Source organism: Papio anubis, chromosome 13 (genome assembly GCF_008728515.1).
Source record: "Papio anubis isolate 15944 chromosome 13, Panubis1.0, whole genome shotgun sequence".
In the NCBI taxonomy this organism is placed as follows: domain Eukaryota; kingdom Metazoa; phylum Chordata; class Mammalia; order Primates; family Cercopithecidae; genus Papio; species Papio anubis.
Window position 1 is genome coordinate 100,864,788 of NC_044988.1, and position 16,646 is coordinate 100,881,433.

Below are 16,646 nucleotides of genomic sequence, written 5' to 3' on the forward strand. Positions count from 1 at the left end.
CTGCAGGCAGATCACGAGCTCAGGAGATCGAGACCATCTGGGTCAACATGGTGAAACCCCATCTCTACTAAAAATACAAAAAAATTAGCTGGGCATGGTGGCACGCAGCTGTAGTCCCAGCTACTTAGGAGGCTGAGGCAGGAGAATCTCTTGAACACGGAAGGTGGAGGTTGCAGTGAGCCAAGATCGCACCACTGCACTCCAGCCTGGCGACAGAGTGAGACTGTCACAAAAAAAAATCCCAAAGTGCTCAGATTACAGGTGTGAGCCACCACACCCGGCCTCTGCTTACATTTAAATTAAATAAAATTGCAAGGCAAGGTGGTGCATGCCTGTAACCCCAGCTGCTTGAGGAGGCTGAGGCAGGAGGATCACTTGAGCCCAGGAGTTCGAGACCAGCCTGGGAAAGGCGCAGTGAGACCCTGTCTCAAATAAATATATAAATTTTTTAAATAAAAGTAACATTTAAAATTTAGTTTTGCAATCCTAGTAGCCACATTTCAGGTGCTCAGTAGGCACATGTGACTAATGGCTACTGTAATGGCAAACACATATAAAGAACATTTCATCATTGCAGAAAGTTCTACAATTCAGAGTAGGGGTTGGTAGATTTTTCCATAAGGGGCCAGCTGGAGAATAGTTGAGGTTTGCAGGCGCTGTGGTTTCCACTACACCTACCTAACTCTGCTGTTGTAATGGGAAAGCAGCCACAGACCATGTGATGAGAGGGGCGTGTCTGTGTTTCAGCAAAACTTTGTATTTCTACAAAGAGACAGCTGGCCTATGGTTGTAGTTTTCTGACCCCTGCTCTAGAATGTTTTGGCATTCTTGGTGTTTTACATTTTCATATTAACATTAAAATTGTCTTGTTAAATTCTACCTCCCTGTACCTAGAGTAGTCAAAACCATGGAGACAGAACTAGAAACTGCCAGAAGCTGGAGGAGGGAGAATGGGGAGTTACTGTTTCATGGGGATGAAGTTTCAGTTTGGGAAGATGAAAACATTCTGGAGATAGATGGTAGTCACAGTTACACAACATTAGGAATGTATTTATACCATGGAACTGTACACTTTAAAACGGTGACTGTGGTGTCATTTTATATTTTACCACAATAAAAAAAAAAAAAAAAAAAAAAAGAGGGGAGGCAGGAGAATCGCTTGAACCCGGGAGGCAGAGGTCGCAGTGAGCCGAGATCACGCCATTGCACTCCAGCTTGGGCAACAAGAGCAAAACTCCGTCTCAAAAAAGAAAAAAAGTTTCGGGGGAGGAATTTTACCTTCCTCAGCCTTCAAAGGAAAGTTGAGATTTTGACTGGAATTTTATTGAGTCTGTAGATCTACCTGAGAATTGGCATATGTGCAGTAGTGAACTCTTAGTTCCTGAACTGGGTACATATTTGTGTATTTGGGTGTTCTTTAATTTCTCTTAATGTTTTCTGCATGGGAGATGTGCACATCTTTTGTTAGATTGCTAAAATTTGATGCTCTTATAATGGTAGATTTTTTTCCCCTTAAATTTTATTATATTGGATGTAGTATAGAGAAATACAGTTGATTTATGTATATTTACTTACACCCAACAACCTGGCAGAACTCATTTATTCTAACATGTCTGTAGCTGTTTCTTGGCTTTGTAACTATGGAAACAATGATATCCTCCATGGATACTAATGGTGATGTTTCTGCCTTTCCAGTCCTATTATTATTATTATTGTTTTACCTTGCTTCACTGGCTGGAACCTCCAGTGCAGCATAAAAGTGTCGTGTAGCTATCCTTGATCTCAAAAGGAGCACTTTCTATAGTTCATCTTAAGATGTGAGGTTTGCTGCATCTACTGAGATGATCATATGATTTCTATCCTTTTGTCTCCCCACCCTCCCTGCCCCCAGTCATGTAGCTTTCTGTCTTTCCTTACCCGAACTAGAGTGTAAACAGAATAAGATTCTTTAAATTTCAGTGGGACCCTCTTTCTGATGCAGGCAGTTAGCTGCATCCTTGATCACAGCAGAGAGCAGCACCCATTAATGGTGGAGGCAGCAACGTCGGCATAGTGAGCAGTCCATGCTCCACGCTTCTGTGAGCGAGCATGCCCGTTGCATCCTTCAGTTGATGGGCTCCCTCCACCAAAGGCAGGAAATTGCCTCAGAAAGGTGAGGGAAGGAACTAAGAGTACCCCATGTTACATAGGACCTTGGAGGTTACATAGTTAATCCAGTGTCTCTCTGTCTAGTTCTTGAAGGTGATGTGATTATTTGAGTCATCTTTTATTGTTACTATCGGGAACTACAATAGGATTTTAGAGAAATTACGGAGAGCAATTAGGCCCAAGAGAACATGGGTTTGTATTAGTTTCCTATGGATGCCATAACAAATTATCACAAACTTAGTGGCTTAAAACGGTACCTAGTTGTTATCTCACAGGAAGATTTTCTGTGATGATGGAAATGTTCTGTATCTTTGCTGTCCAGCAGGGTAGCTACTAGCCACATGTGGCTATAGAGTACATGAAATGTGGCTAGTGCAATTGAGAAACTGATTTTTCATTAATTTGCTTTTAATTACTTTAAATTTAAATAACCATATATGGCTACTGGCTACCAAATTGGATAAGACAGCCGTAGCACATAGCATTGGTTTTTAGTGGCGTTTGCTATGTTATACTTACATTATGACAATAAAATCTTGCAGAGCCATGTGCACATAGGACACAAAAGTCAATAAATATTTGCAGAGCCATTTTAAATAACTTGGAGAGGGAAGAAAAAGGGCTAGATTATTTTGTTTGGTTTTTGTTTTTTCCAATATATAGGAAGTATTTACTTGCATTCTGAAATTTATGATAGAAAGTAACATGACATAAAGCCTTACTCTTCATAGTCTAAACAGAAGGCCAGGATTCAGTTCAGTTCAATTCTGTTTTCTCTTTTGGGTTTTTGTTGTTGTTGTTGTTTGAGAAGGGGTCTCACTCTGTCACCCAGCCTGCAGTGCAGTGGCACAATCTGGGCTCACTACAACCTTTGCTCCCAGGTTCAAGCGATTCTCCTACCTCAGCCTCCTGAGTAGCTGGGAGTACAGGTGTGCGCCACCACGCCCTGCTGATTTTTGTATTTTTTAGTAGAGATGGGGTTTCACCATAATTGCCAGGCTGGTCTCGAACTCCTGACCTGGTAATCTGCCCACCTTGGCCTCCCGAAGTGCTGGGATTACAGGCGTGAGCCACTATGCCCAGCCATTTTTTTTCTTTCTTTCTTTTTTTTTTTTTTTTTTGAGACAGGGTTTCACTCTGTTGCCCTATTTTTTGTAGAGACAGGGTCTCACTATGTTGCTTAAGCTGGTCTTGAACTCCTGGCTTCAAGCAGTCCTCCTGCCTCAGTCTCCCAAAGTGCTGCGATTATAGGCCTGAGCCACTGCACCAAATCTCTTGTATATTTTTTTGAAACCTAATTGTCTAAATCAGAAGAATCATTAGATTTATCTGGAAATGTTCCAGACACTCAGGACTGAGGACATTCTGTCTATTCCCTTTTGCATTGGACCTGTTCTTAGAAGCTTATCATTGGAAGGTGACAGTAATGGTGTGATTGTTCACCCCGCCATGGAAACTTGCCTGTTACATTTCTAGTATATTATTATTATACTAGTGAGGGCTCTAGGTCTTCTACTTTGACACCAGCATTAATTCTGTCTCTTATGTTTTCACATTCTTTTATTTAACAGCCCCAAGATGTTCTCGTTCACACAGCTCAGTTTCTCAAATTCCCATCTGAGCAAAAACCCAAAACCATTTTTGTTCACATTTGGCAATACCTGCTCCCACTTAAAATAAGTAATAATTAAATCATTTTACAAGTTGAAGTTTTGTTTTATCAACATTGAAAATTACTTAGCTTTTGGGCTTGCTTTGAGTTGTCTAAATTGTGTTTTGTTTGGGGCTTTTGTAGCCAGCCTGTCTCGATCAGCCTTTCTGTCTCAGAGATATTATGAAGACTTGGATGAAGTCAGCTCAACATCATCTGTCTCCCAGTCTCTGGAGAGTGAAGATGCACGGACATCCTGTAAAGATGAGGAGGCAGTGGTTCAGGCCCCCCGGCATGCCCCCGTGGTTCGCACTCCTTCCATCCAGCCCAGTCTCTTGCCTCATGCAGCACCTTTTGCTAAATCTCACCTGGTTCATGGTTCTTCATCTGGTGTGATGGGAACTTCAGGTAAGTAAACAGTGGGAAAGCAAACTGGTTTTTCCCTGTGATGTTTCTAACTAATGAAGGAATTATAACTGGGTTTTATACTGTCACACCAAAATGGTGGTTGGCTCCAGCCCACCTTTTTTTTTTTTTTTTGAGATATGAGTCTCGCTCTGTTGCCCAGGCTGGAGTGAAATGCTGGAGTGCAATGGCACAATCTCGGCTCACTGCAGCCTCCACCTCTCGGTTCAAACGATTCTCCTGCCTCACCCCTCTAAGTACATAGGATTACAGGCATGCGCCACCACGCCTGGCTAATTTTTGTATTTTTAGTGGAGTCGGGGTTTCACCATGTTGTGTTGGCTAGGCTGTTCTCAAATTCCTGACCTCAGGTGATCCACCTGCCTTGGCCTCCCAAAGTGCTAGGATTACAGGCATGAGCCACTGCACCTGGCTGCTCAACTCACTTCTGCTAATATTCTAGAAATTAGAAGACTAATTGAAAAGATGTGTGTTCCCCTTGAAAGCAGTTGCTAGGCCATTGTGAGGAAGGAGATGGCTCTCCAAGGTTATACACTGTAACAGCTTTTCTGCTGAGCCAGCTTGTTTTTTAAAATGGTCTTTTTCAGAAGTAAGTAAAAGGGGGCTGTTTGCTTCAGTTATAAAGCAACATCCTCTCTCGTGTCTTTCAAATCCGGGCTTATTTCAGCCTGAGTTGTGGCATATTCTGCCTCAGAACTCACCAGCTCCAATGCTTGTGGTCAGTATTGGCTCATTGTACTGACTGGTGGTGTGCCCCCACACTTTCAGTGCAGTGTCAGGGCTTTGCATCAAAGTGACTTCCAGCAGAGAAAAATACCGGTGTTAGGTACTAGAATGAAGAGAATTTGTGAGAGGGGATCAGGGAATCGGTCTATGTTGGTATAAAAGTTATATCTCGATCAGTATCAGGAAATGATAATGTAAAGTATCTTAGTAGAGGTGGGTAGGCAAATTGCACGCGGTAACTGAAAGATACAGATGCCAGCCTGTTAATTTACTGGTTCTTTTCTTTGTTAACGCTAATTTTAGCATTTTCCCTGCAGTCCAACGTAAAGAATTTACCAATTTAACCTTTTGTATGTTCCTGTTCTCTCACCCACTCACACTTAATTTTTCTTTTCCTCTTAGTGGCTACATCTGCTAGCAAAATTATTCCTCAAGGGGCCGATAGCACAATGCTTGCCACGAAAACCGTGAAACATGGTGCACCTAGTCCTTCCCACCCCATCTCAGCCCCGCAGGCAGCTGCCGCAGCAGCACTCAGACGGCAGATGGCCAGTCAGGCACCAGGTAAAAGCTGTAGCCCCATACCTGTATAGAGGCTGATTATGACCTGTCTGAGTCACAGACCAGGACAGCAGGTGGCAAGAAACAGTGGGCTCTCTTTGATGCTCTTCAGAAGAGAAGATTGACGTGACAGCCCACTCGCCTTTGTGGAGAGAGTTCTAAGAAGGCAGAGACTAGGTCTGAAAGTCTGCTTTTAAGGGGAGGGATTAGAACTGCCACATTTAGTTAAGGTGGAAATCAGTGGGGTTTGTTTTTTTTTTTAAACGAAGTTTCTAATCTTACTTTTGAATAATGTCTGCTTAGAGCCCTAAAATTATAACCTTTGAAATTTGATAATCTAATAACATTAGCATCATGTCTTAGTATCTTACAGATTGCAACTAGATTGAATGCAAAATAGCCATTCAAATACCTATTTTGACTGGGCATAGTGACTCATGCCTGTAATCCCAGCACTTTGGGAGGCTGAGGTGGGAGGATCACTTGAGGCCAGGAGTTTGAGACCACCCTAGGCAACATAGTGAGACCTCATCTCTAAAACGAAACAAACACAAACAAAAAGAATGACCATTTCGGGTTTGAGTAATCTAAAGTTCAGAGAGGTGAAGGTTATCCCACCAGTAAGTAGCAGAACCCAGACTCTAACCCTCTGCTCTTTCTCAGTTCAGCATTTTTTCTTCTCCAACTATATCTTGCATGAAGCTTTTTTTTTCTTTTTAGATGGGGTCTAACTATGTTGCCGAGGCTGGAGGGCCTTGGTGTGATCACGGGTCACTGCAGCCTCTGTGATCTCCCGAACCCAGGTCACCTTCCCACCTCAGCCTCCTGGATAGCTAGGACTAGAGGCATGCACCACTACACCAGGCAGATATTTGAAAAATTTTTGTAGAGACGGGATTTCGCCATGTTACCCAAGCTGGTCTCAAACTCCTGGGCTCAAGTGATCCACCCGCCTCTATCTCCCAAAGTGCTGGGATTATAGGCATGAGCCACTGCACCTGACCAAAGCTTTTTTTTTTTTTAACATTATAAAATTTAACTTTTACAGATGGAAGCTCTAATAAGCCAGTTAGCACTTAACATTTCATCAATGACTTGTCATTATCCCAAACGTTCTACATTAGGATTTTTCAGTCTGCGTAGTTGGTCTCAAGGACTTCAGTTATCACTAGTTATCAGTTTTATAAGCTAGTAGTTCTCAACTAGAGGCTGCCCCCACTTCCCTCTCCTCCTCCCCTGAAACAGTTGGCAGTGTTGCTGGCATTTAGTGGGTAGAGGCCAGGAATGCTGCAAAAAAAAAAAAAAAAAAAATCTTTAAAATGCGTAAGACACCCCCACGACAAAGGGTTATCTAGCCCCAAAATGTCAGTAGTGCCAGGGTCAAGAAACAGATGTAAGCCAAATATTTTTGTTTTAGCTGAGTAGAATTGTTTTTAGATGTATCACTGCTTGGAACACTTATCAATTTATAGTTCTTTTTAAAAGACTAGAAAGACATAATGGTTTGATTTAGGAAAAAAGAACTAACGTTAAACAGTGATAAGTCAAAAATTGTAAAGAAAAATTTAAATATTAAAACCTTTGTTAAGACATCTAACATATATATTGAAGAACAAAACAAAGATAACTTTTAAGGTACCTTTGAGCTTTCTAAAAATAGAATTCTTTGATCTCTTTAAATATTACTTGGACCAAGCAGAATCTTGCCGTTGTGCTGAACAGAGCTGAAATCAAGCTGATCCAGTCAATGATTTGTAAAAAGTTAAAATCTGCTAGGATTTAGGATTGTTCCACTCAGCAGGAGGTGGTGTGATCTGCATTATCATGTTGGATGCAAACATTTCTAAGGTATAGGCACCTTTGAATATGAAATATGAAAGATGTGCAGTCGTAGGCAAGATGTTGCATGAAGCTTTTTTTTTCTTTTGAGATAGGGTCTAACTATGTTGCCTAGGCTGGAGGGCAGTGGTGCGATCACGGCTCACTGCAGCCCCCCATGATCTCCCGAACCCAGGTCACCTTCCCACCTCAGCCTCCTGGATAGCTAGGACTACAGGCATGCACCACTACACCAGGTCACTTCTCTGAAAGAGGGAATAGAAGAGAATAAACCACAGGTCTATCATTCTGCTTGTGATACCGCTTTCACCTTGGCCAGTGAGGCAGTTAGAAATGATCCACAAGCTTTGCTCAGGCTTTCTTAATTGCTAATTATAGAATGTCATTAAGTCTTTTGGATACAATTTAAAATTATAAGACAAAGTAAAATCTGATAAGATAAGTAGGTGTCAAATATACGCCTCTTAGCCTCTTCCCCCATTATTGTCCAAGCTCCATTTTCCACATTTTATCCATTATGCCTGTCTGTCTCGCTAGGCCATGAGTTTCTTTAGAGAAGAAACTACAGATACATTTTGTATTCTCAGCCCCTAACACAGAGGCTGGCACATAATAAGCCCATGTTAAAGAAAGACAGAGTGAGGCCGGGCGCGGTGGCTCAAGCCTGTAATCCCAGCACTTTGGGAGGCCGAGGCGGGTGGATCACGAGGTCAGGAGATCGAGACCATCCTGGCTAACACGGTGAAACCCCGTCTCTACTAAAAAATACAAAAAACTAGCCGGGCGAGGTGGCAGGCGCCTGTAGTCCCAGCTACTCGGGAGGCTGAGGCAGGAGAATGGCGTGAACCCGGGAGGCGGAGCTTGCAGTGAGCTGAGATCTGGCCACTGCACTCCAGCCTGGGTGACAGAGCGACACTCTGTCTCAAAAAAAAAAAAAAAAAAAGAAAGAAAGAAAGACAGAGTGAATGAGTGGCAGAAATCCTGAGTCCAGATGCTGTTAATCCTCTAGCTCAAGCTGCGCTTTTCCAGGACAAGCCAGCAGTGTGGCAGGTGTCTCAGCTCTGTTGTAGAAAAGCTGGCCAAAGAATTCTTTTCCCCTACTCTAGGACATTTGATTCGGTTGCAGGCAGCCTTGTTCCATCACCTGTGTTAGTGGAGTAGGCCAGGTGTTCCTTTGAACACAGTGCTGCAGAACTATCTAAAGTAGATTTCCTTCACATGATAAGGCTGTACTCTGCTTGGGCTCATGTCTTGGTTTTTCATTTATATATGACTGGAACTTTTTATCCTTTACTGGAATTAATATGGTGTTCTCTCTTCTCTGTTTAAATAGCTGTAAGCACTTTGACTGAATCAACGTTGAAGAATGTCCCTCAAGTGGTAAATGTGCAGGAATTGAAGAATAACCCTGCAACCCCTTCTACAGCCATGGGGTATGTTCTGACTGCAGTGTGTTTCAGCCCCTGGCTGCTTCTGTAGTAGCGGTGGACTGCCTGCAGGGAGCAGCAGTGCCACTGTCACAGTCTGGTTTTCCTGCACCGCCTTAGGTTATAAGGGGGGTGACGGCTAAGCCTGCCTACACAATGCGTTTTCAGGAGATTGTCCTTTTTAACTGGCCAGTGACAGTTGCCTCACAAACACTTAAAGTTTGTCTTGATACTGTATGCTCAGTTTCTGTTTGCCACGTGTAAGTCTCTGTGTGGTATACATTAGGTGTGCAGGTTTTTTGTATTTTGTTTTTTTTAATGCCCTCGGGGTTCCAGAGTTGATGCTTTGGGTCTGATGCAGACTTGATTCTGGAAACTGTAATCTCAAGGGTGATACTCTCCTCCCTCACTTCCCTTCTCTGGGCATTTCTGTTCTTCCCATTTCTTTTGCTTTTGTATAAAAAAGTAGTCTTTTAAAAGACAGCAGCTCTGTTTGGAGACTTTAGCTTCTTTATCATGCCATGTTTGAGGGCTAGATTGTTGCTGGTGGAGCTCACTTGTGTTTTTGGTGGTGGTGGCGGGGTTTTTTTTGTTTTTATTTTTTCTTTTTCTGACAGGGTCTCACTCTGTCACACAGACTGGAGTGCAGTACGATCATGGCTCGCTATAGCCTTAACCTCCTGGGCCCAAGCCGTGCTCCCATATCTGCCTCCCAAGTAGCTGCTGGGACTACAGGCACATGCCACCACATCCAGCTAATTTATTTTTTGTAGAGATGGAGTTTTTGCCATGTCACCCCAGGCTGGTCTCAAACTTCTGGGCTCAAGTGATCTTCTCACCTCATCCTCGCAAAGTGCTGTGATTACAGGCAGGAGCCACTGTGCTCAGCCTAGCTCACTGTGCCCAGCCTAGCTCACTTGTCTTTAGTCCTCATCTGTGTTCGGAATTCAGGGTGCTGATTGCCTCCTGCTGCCCTGGGCAGGTTCACAGAACATGCCTGTGCCCTGCTTTGCCCTGCATATTTTGTAACTGTGATCCCTTTAGACCAACCACCATCCCCTGTGGCAAAGGGAAGAGTTGAGGGACATTTCCTCCCTTGGAACATGGGGATCTTGACTAGTATCAGATTTCAGCGAGTTAGTGTCTGGTACCCACAATTAGTCTAGCAGCAAGAAGGGCAGCCACAGACCCTGTGGTTCTCCACAGCGTGCCCACCCTCTGCCATCCCACAGAGCAGATCTGTCCACGGCTCTGTTTTCCCTCTCTCAAGTGGCCCTGTCTCACTGGTCCGCTGGCCTCTTTTTTCCATGCTGTTCTGTTTATCAACACTGCTTGTTTGAGGCATTTTTCGTTATCTCAGGGCCATACTAACAGCTGAAAAACAAGCCTTCTCTATTACTATTTTGTAGTGACCTCGGAGCCTTGGTATGCTGTTTAGACCAAAATGGTATTTGTGGTTGTTGCAAACTTTTCAAGGGAAAGAACTATGCGTTAGAGTTTGGGAATTGTAGCCAGATTCCCAGCATAGGGAAGGCAAGGAAAAGCCACTGAAAGGCAGAATGTTACGTAAGATGGGAAAATTCAGCATATGGTACAGGAAGTATTGTCTGGTATTTCCGAGATATATTAGGTGCTAACCATGTATGAGAAGCACCTTTTGGAGATTCCACTTCTCCTTTTCTCAAGCTTCATTTCCCTAAATGGTTCATATGGGCTGATCTTTGATGAAGGCTTTGTTCAAGGAGTAATTTTGAGTCTACTCTTTCTGACAAGAAAAAATCTCAGACGACTTAAGAAATCTTGAAGAAACTTTGTTCCATTCTCCACAGAATTGAACTCTGGTATAATTATTTCATGTGTGTGCCCAGCATGGTGCCTGAAGTGTAGAAGCATTCCTTTTCAATAATCATTTATTCAATAATAGGTATACTCTACTCAAACATAAATTGAAAAGTGAAAATTGGTATTTACTGCCACCCCTCCCCAGGAAAGATTGAGACAATATGTTCATTGTAAAATGACTTGCTTTCAGATTCTTTTATGTTTTATTTTTAAAATTATTTTCAACCAGCTCTCATGGAACAGATTCTTTTAAACAGTTTCCTAAGTGTATTTTAAGTATTTAATTTTGCAGTTAGCTTTTTCTCAATGATATCTTACAGAAAATTTATCGTAGGCTGAGCTTACATATTTCTGCCATTGGTGTATTTTATGTTCACTGGCCTTATCCATTCAGTTTGTTGTAAGAGTGTTTATCTGGCGCCAACCCACAACTATTCAGATTCCTTTGCAGTGCTCCATCGCTTGGTTCAGCAGATTCTTACACAGCATCTGCTGTGAGCATGATACTGCCCTGGCTACTAGAAATAGGGAAGTTGAGTAAGACATAGCAACCAAGAAGACAGCCAGGAAACTGCCAGTTACACACACACTTATTTTGTGTGCATTCATTCATTTATTCATTCTTTCAACAAATACTTAATGAGCATTTGTTGTATGCCACACACTATTCTTAGGTGCTGGAGATAAACTACCTGTTTTGTTGTTAACAAAATAGACCAAAAAAACTAACAGACTGATGATTGAAGAGACAAACAATAATCAAAATAAATAAGTAAAATATATAATATATTGGATGGTGATATGGTGTGAGGCAGAAAATTAAAGCAGGGAAAAGGGTTAGAGACTATTGTCTGAACATGGGTTATAATTTTAAATAGGGTGGCCAGGGAAGACCTCCTCGGGAAGGTGACCTTTGAATGAAGAGAGCAAGTCCAGACAGCAGGTCTCATTAATATCTCGGAAGAAAGCTCCAAGCACAGGGCCTGTAGCAGGAGCGTGTCTACAAGTTGAAGAGGGAGCCAGGAGGGACCTCTGGTGACGAGAGTAGAGGAAGCAAGAGGAAGAATGCTGGGGGAGGAGGTCAGGGAAGACTGTTGGTGGACAGTGTCTGTTTGAGTCCCTGCTTTCAGTTCTATTGGGTATATATGTAGGAGTGGAATCGCTGGATCACATAGCTCAAACTGGTTTGCAGAGGTGCCGCACCATTTTTCATTCCCAACAGTAATGTTTGGGGGTTGGAGTTTCTCCACATCCTCACCAACACTCATTATTGACTATCTTTTTTATTATAGCCATCCTAGCGGTGTAAAATGGTATCTCACACTATCGGTGTGAGACAGCATTTCCCTAATGGCATCTTTTCATGTGCTTATTGGCCACTTGTATCTTCTTTGGAGAAATATCTATTTAGCTCCTTTGCCCCTTTTTAAAATTAGGTTGTCTTTTTATTTTTGAGCTATAAGTTTCTCTATATAATCTGTATTCAAGTCTCTCATCAGGCATATGATTTGCAAATATTTTCTCCCATTCTTTGAGTTGTTTTTCACTTTCTTGATGTGTCCTTTGACACAAAAATTTAGTACAGTTTATTTTTTCTCTTGTTTCTTGTGCTTTAGGTGTCACATGTAAGAAACTGTTGCCTAATCCAAGGTCATAAAGATTTACACCGATGTTTTCTTTGAAGAGTTGTGTGGTTTTAGCTCTTATATCTAGGTATCTGATCCATTTGGAGTTAATTTTTGTAAATGGTGTGAAGTAGAGATCCAACTTCATTGTTTTGAATGTGGATATCCAGTTGTCCCAGCACTACAACGTATCTTTTCCATCCTTTTATTTCAATTTATTTTGTCTTTATATTTAAAATGGATTTCTTGTAGCACAACAATGTGAATGTACTTAATACCACTGAACTACATGTACAGTTAAAAATGGTTACTTTTAAGATGGCAAATTTTGTTAAGTGTATTTTACCACAAGAAACAAAAATAATTTTAAAAAATAAAATGGATTTCTTATAGACTAGGGGTCCCCAGCCCTGGGCTGCAGACCAATACCGGTCTGTGGCCTCTTAGGAACCGGGCCACGCAGCAGAAGGTGAGCGGCAGGCGAGCGAGCATTGCCACCTGAGCTCCACCTCCTGTCAGATCAGCGGCAGCTTTGGATTCTCATAGGAACATGAGCCCTATTGTGAATTGCACATGCAAAGGATCTAGATTGCATGCTCCTTATGATAATCTAACAATAAAATATAAAATTATAGCCTGATGATCTGAGGTGAAACAGTTTCATCCTGAAACCATCCCCCTCTGCTGTCCATCTGTGGAAAAACTTGTCTTTCACAAAACTGGTCCCTGGTGCCAAAAAGGTTGGGGACCATGGCTGTAGACAGTATATAGTGGCCCTAGCTTGCTTTTTTAAATCTTGACCATCTATGACTTTTAGTTGGAGTGATTAGATCATTTACCTTAAGTGTAATTATTGACATGTTTGGGTTTAAATCTGTTATATAGCTATTTGTTTCTATTTATCCCATCTGTTTATTGTTCAGTTTTTGTTTTTCTGGCTTCTTTTGGGTTAAATATCTTTATGACTCTATTTTAACTTTTTTGTTGACTTATTGGCTATAACTTGGTGTTATTTAAGGTGCTTATATTAGGGTTTATAGTATACATCCTCAACTTATCACAGACTGTCTTCAAGTGATGTTACATTACTAAAGAATAGTGTAAGAATCTGACAGCAGTATTCTATTTTCTCCCTTCACCACCTTTATGCTATTGTACATTTTACTTCCACTTGTACTATAAACCTCATGATACATTGTTATAAACAGTTGACTATCTTTCCTCCCCACTGCCCCTCAGACGGATTCTTGTTCTGTCGCCAAGGCTGGAGTGCAGTGGTGCGATCTCAGCTCACTGCAACCTCTGCCTCCCGGGTTCAAGTGATTTTCCTGCCTCAGCTGGGATTACAGGCGCCCACCATCACACCCAGCTAATTTTTGTATTTTTGGTAGAGACAGGGTTTCGCCATGTTGGCCAGGCTGGTCTCGGAACTCCTGACCTCAGGTGATCCGCCTGCCTCGGCCTCCCAAAGTGCTGGGATTACAGGCGTGAGGCACCGCAGCCGGCCGACTGTCTTTTAAATACATTTAAATAAGAAGAATAATGTTTTCGTGTTTATACATATAGTTATCATTTCCAGGTTCTTCATTCCTATGTCTGGTCCCAGCTTGCCATCTGGAATAATTTTTCTTCTGCTCAAAGGACTTCCTTTAATGTTTCTTGAGGTTCACATCTGAATTCTTTTAGCTTTTGTATGTCTGCAAAAGTCTTTATTTCACCTTTGTTTTTGAAAGATATTTTCACAGGGTAAAGAATTCTAGATTGATAGTTTTTTTTCTTTCACCGATTTAAAGATGTCCCTCTACTTTAAAAATAACTCTAGTAATGACCAGAAACTTGAAAGGAACTTTAATCTTTTTGTTTTTCTTATTACAAATATTTGTTATAGATATAAAAAAGATAGTTAAAAAGAACAAAATTAAAATCACCTTTATTCCCACCACAAATATATGATTGTTATTTACACATTTTTTCGTCTTTATTTTATTAAAATGTTTCTTGTTAGAGAAAAATTTGGATGCATGCTGCTTTATAAATTTGTAACCTTTTCAGCTTAATCATGAAATCTAATTATTTACATTTCCCATGTCATTAAAAATTCTTCTTACACTATTCCTTTTTTTTTTTTTTTTTTTTTTGAGACGGGAGTCTCGCTCTGTCACCCAGGCTGGAGTGCAGTGACGCGATCTCAGCTCACTTCAACCTCCGCCTCTCGGGTTCAAGCGATTCTCCTGCCTCAGCCTCCTGAGTAGCTGGGATTACAGGTATGCACCACACACCTGGCTAATTTTTGTATTTTTAGTAGAGATGGGGTTTAACCATGTTGGCCTGGCTGGTTTCGAATTCCTGACCTCAGATGATCCACCCACCTCCGCCTCCCAAAGTGCTGGGATTACAGGTGTGAGACACAGCACCCGGCCTCTTTTTTTTTTTTTTTTTTTTGAGATGGAGTCTCGCTCTGTCACTCAGGCTGGAGTGCAGTGGCACAATCTTGGCTCACTGCAACCTCTGCCTCCTGGGTTCAAGCAGTTCTCATGCCTCAGCCTCCCAAGTAGCTGGGACTACAGGTGCCTGCTGCCACACCTGGCTAATTTTTCTGTATTTTTAGTAGAGACGGAGTTTCACCTTTTTGGCCAGTCTGGTCTCGAACTCCTGACCTCAAGTGATCCACCCACCTCGGCCACCCAAAGTGCTGGGATTGCAGGCATGAGCCATTGCGCCTGGCCTGTTTTTTCGTATTTAATGTGGGTTTTTTCAAAGCTGTAATGTAGTTGCGTCTTACATTATTTAAGTTACTTAGCATCTAAACATTCATGCAGGAAATACAATTTGCTTTAACAAACTTTTGGATACTATTTTAAAGAATGTGTCTATGAAGACATTAAATTTACCAATGGAGAAAATAGTTGGCAGTTATATTTCCATCGACAGATGTCAAAAACTCCCAAGAATTGAATATGGAGTGTTTGTTTTCAGTATCTTCTATTATTTTCATTCTTTTTTCCTGTTGATTTCTTTGTTTCTTCAGTTACTCTTGATAAGTTCCACTCTCTCATACATGAGTATATATGAAAAGATACATGTAATAGTGATTAAGATTTACCAAAATAAAATATAATCAGGTCTCTCGTTTTTTTATGCTTTTTAAAATCCTGAAATACGTTACACGGAGTTGAGGCTTTTCACAACAATGGGATGAGTATTTACCTTGTTGAAGTTCATTAAAGTTGAAGGGACCAATAGCAAAGGTCCTAGGTGACATTTTAATGCTTCACAACCCAACTTTATTATTGTGTGTAGAGTACAAATCCATAGAACATGTGTGCATTTGTCTGCCTGTGTTGGCATGTAGTGCTGGTAATGTGTGGCCGAAATCAGAAAAAAATGACTTTTCTGTGTTTTATTTTTCTCCAAGAACCCAAGTTTCCAAACTCTTAGTGACCTGTGCCTCTGTCCCTCATTTCTGAAGCAGGAGCTTTAGTGTTGCGGGAAATGTCAATGTCGTTTGTAGACCTCCTCAGTAAAGAGATGTCTCTTTGGGGCTCTGTTACGGCACCATTTTCTTCTTATAGTCCTTTGATTTTGCTTTTCATGTGTAGAACAAAGAATATCAAGATGAATTTCTGGTATTTTTCAGCTCCATATTGCTAAAAAGTAGAATAAAGTCATCTAAAATATGGGTACTTCTGAATTTGGCTTTTCTATCCCTTGATCATTTCTGGCTATTGATTTCCATTGCTTTGGTTCATGATCATGCACAAACGGTTGAACATATTTGTTTGAGAGTATACTGTTTGTTTCTGTTTGCTGTCTTGGATCTTGATAGAGATTTCTTGGATCTGATTTGTTAGTTGGTTTACTGGCTGATTGCACTGAACAGCATTTCTCTGCAGGGGTGTCACATGGTGTGTAGGTATTGTGAATCCTAATTTTGTGTATTTGGGGATTTAGGATACCCAGGAGATACATAGCATTATCACAAGTAAATAGAACAATAATTACACTCAGTCTTATTTGTGCATAATTTACTATCATGTCACAACTGAATTTTGGCTATAAAAAAATTTCTAAAATTTGGATAAATTGCTGCTTTTATTTTTATTTCTGATTTGTTTGTCTTTGAGAAAGCATACAAGAGTTTCCTTTCCCTTGTGATCCTTGTGAGCTCCAGCCTCTTCTCTAGGCAAGTCTCCTGTGTCTGCCCAGGTATTGCTCAGGGCCCAGCAGTCTCACTCACACATTCTTTTCCTCTGGTATAGATTCGGCAGAGGTGAGGGGGGAACGCTGTACCTATATTGCCTGGTTGGTAAACTATCTCAGGGGAACAGGGATGTGTTTCTCCAGAGAGATGCATATTTATGGCTGCTCCTGGCTTCAGCAGAAGCATGAAACGGGTTTTGT

The 16,646-nt window shown here is 41.5% G+C and overlaps 1 protein-coding gene across 7 annotated transcripts in view; it reads left to right on the top strand.

Moving 5' to 3' along the window:
- The window catches only part of NUP214 (nucleoporin 214), a 112,408-nt gene that overhangs the window by 46,289 nt on the left and 49,473 nt on the right, over nt 1-16,646 (top strand). For all 7 annotated transcript variants that reach the window (XM_031654644.1, XM_031654646.1, XM_031654648.1 and 4 more), the window contains exons 22-24: nt 3,944-4,207; nt 5,354-5,515; nt 8,685-8,784. In XM_031654644.1, the coding sequence (XP_031510504.1) occupies nt 3,944-4,207; nt 5,354-5,515; nt 8,685-8,784 (526 nt within the window). The remainder of the gene's footprint in view (nt 1-3,943; nt 4,208-5,353; nt 5,516-8,684; nt 8,785-16,646) is intronic.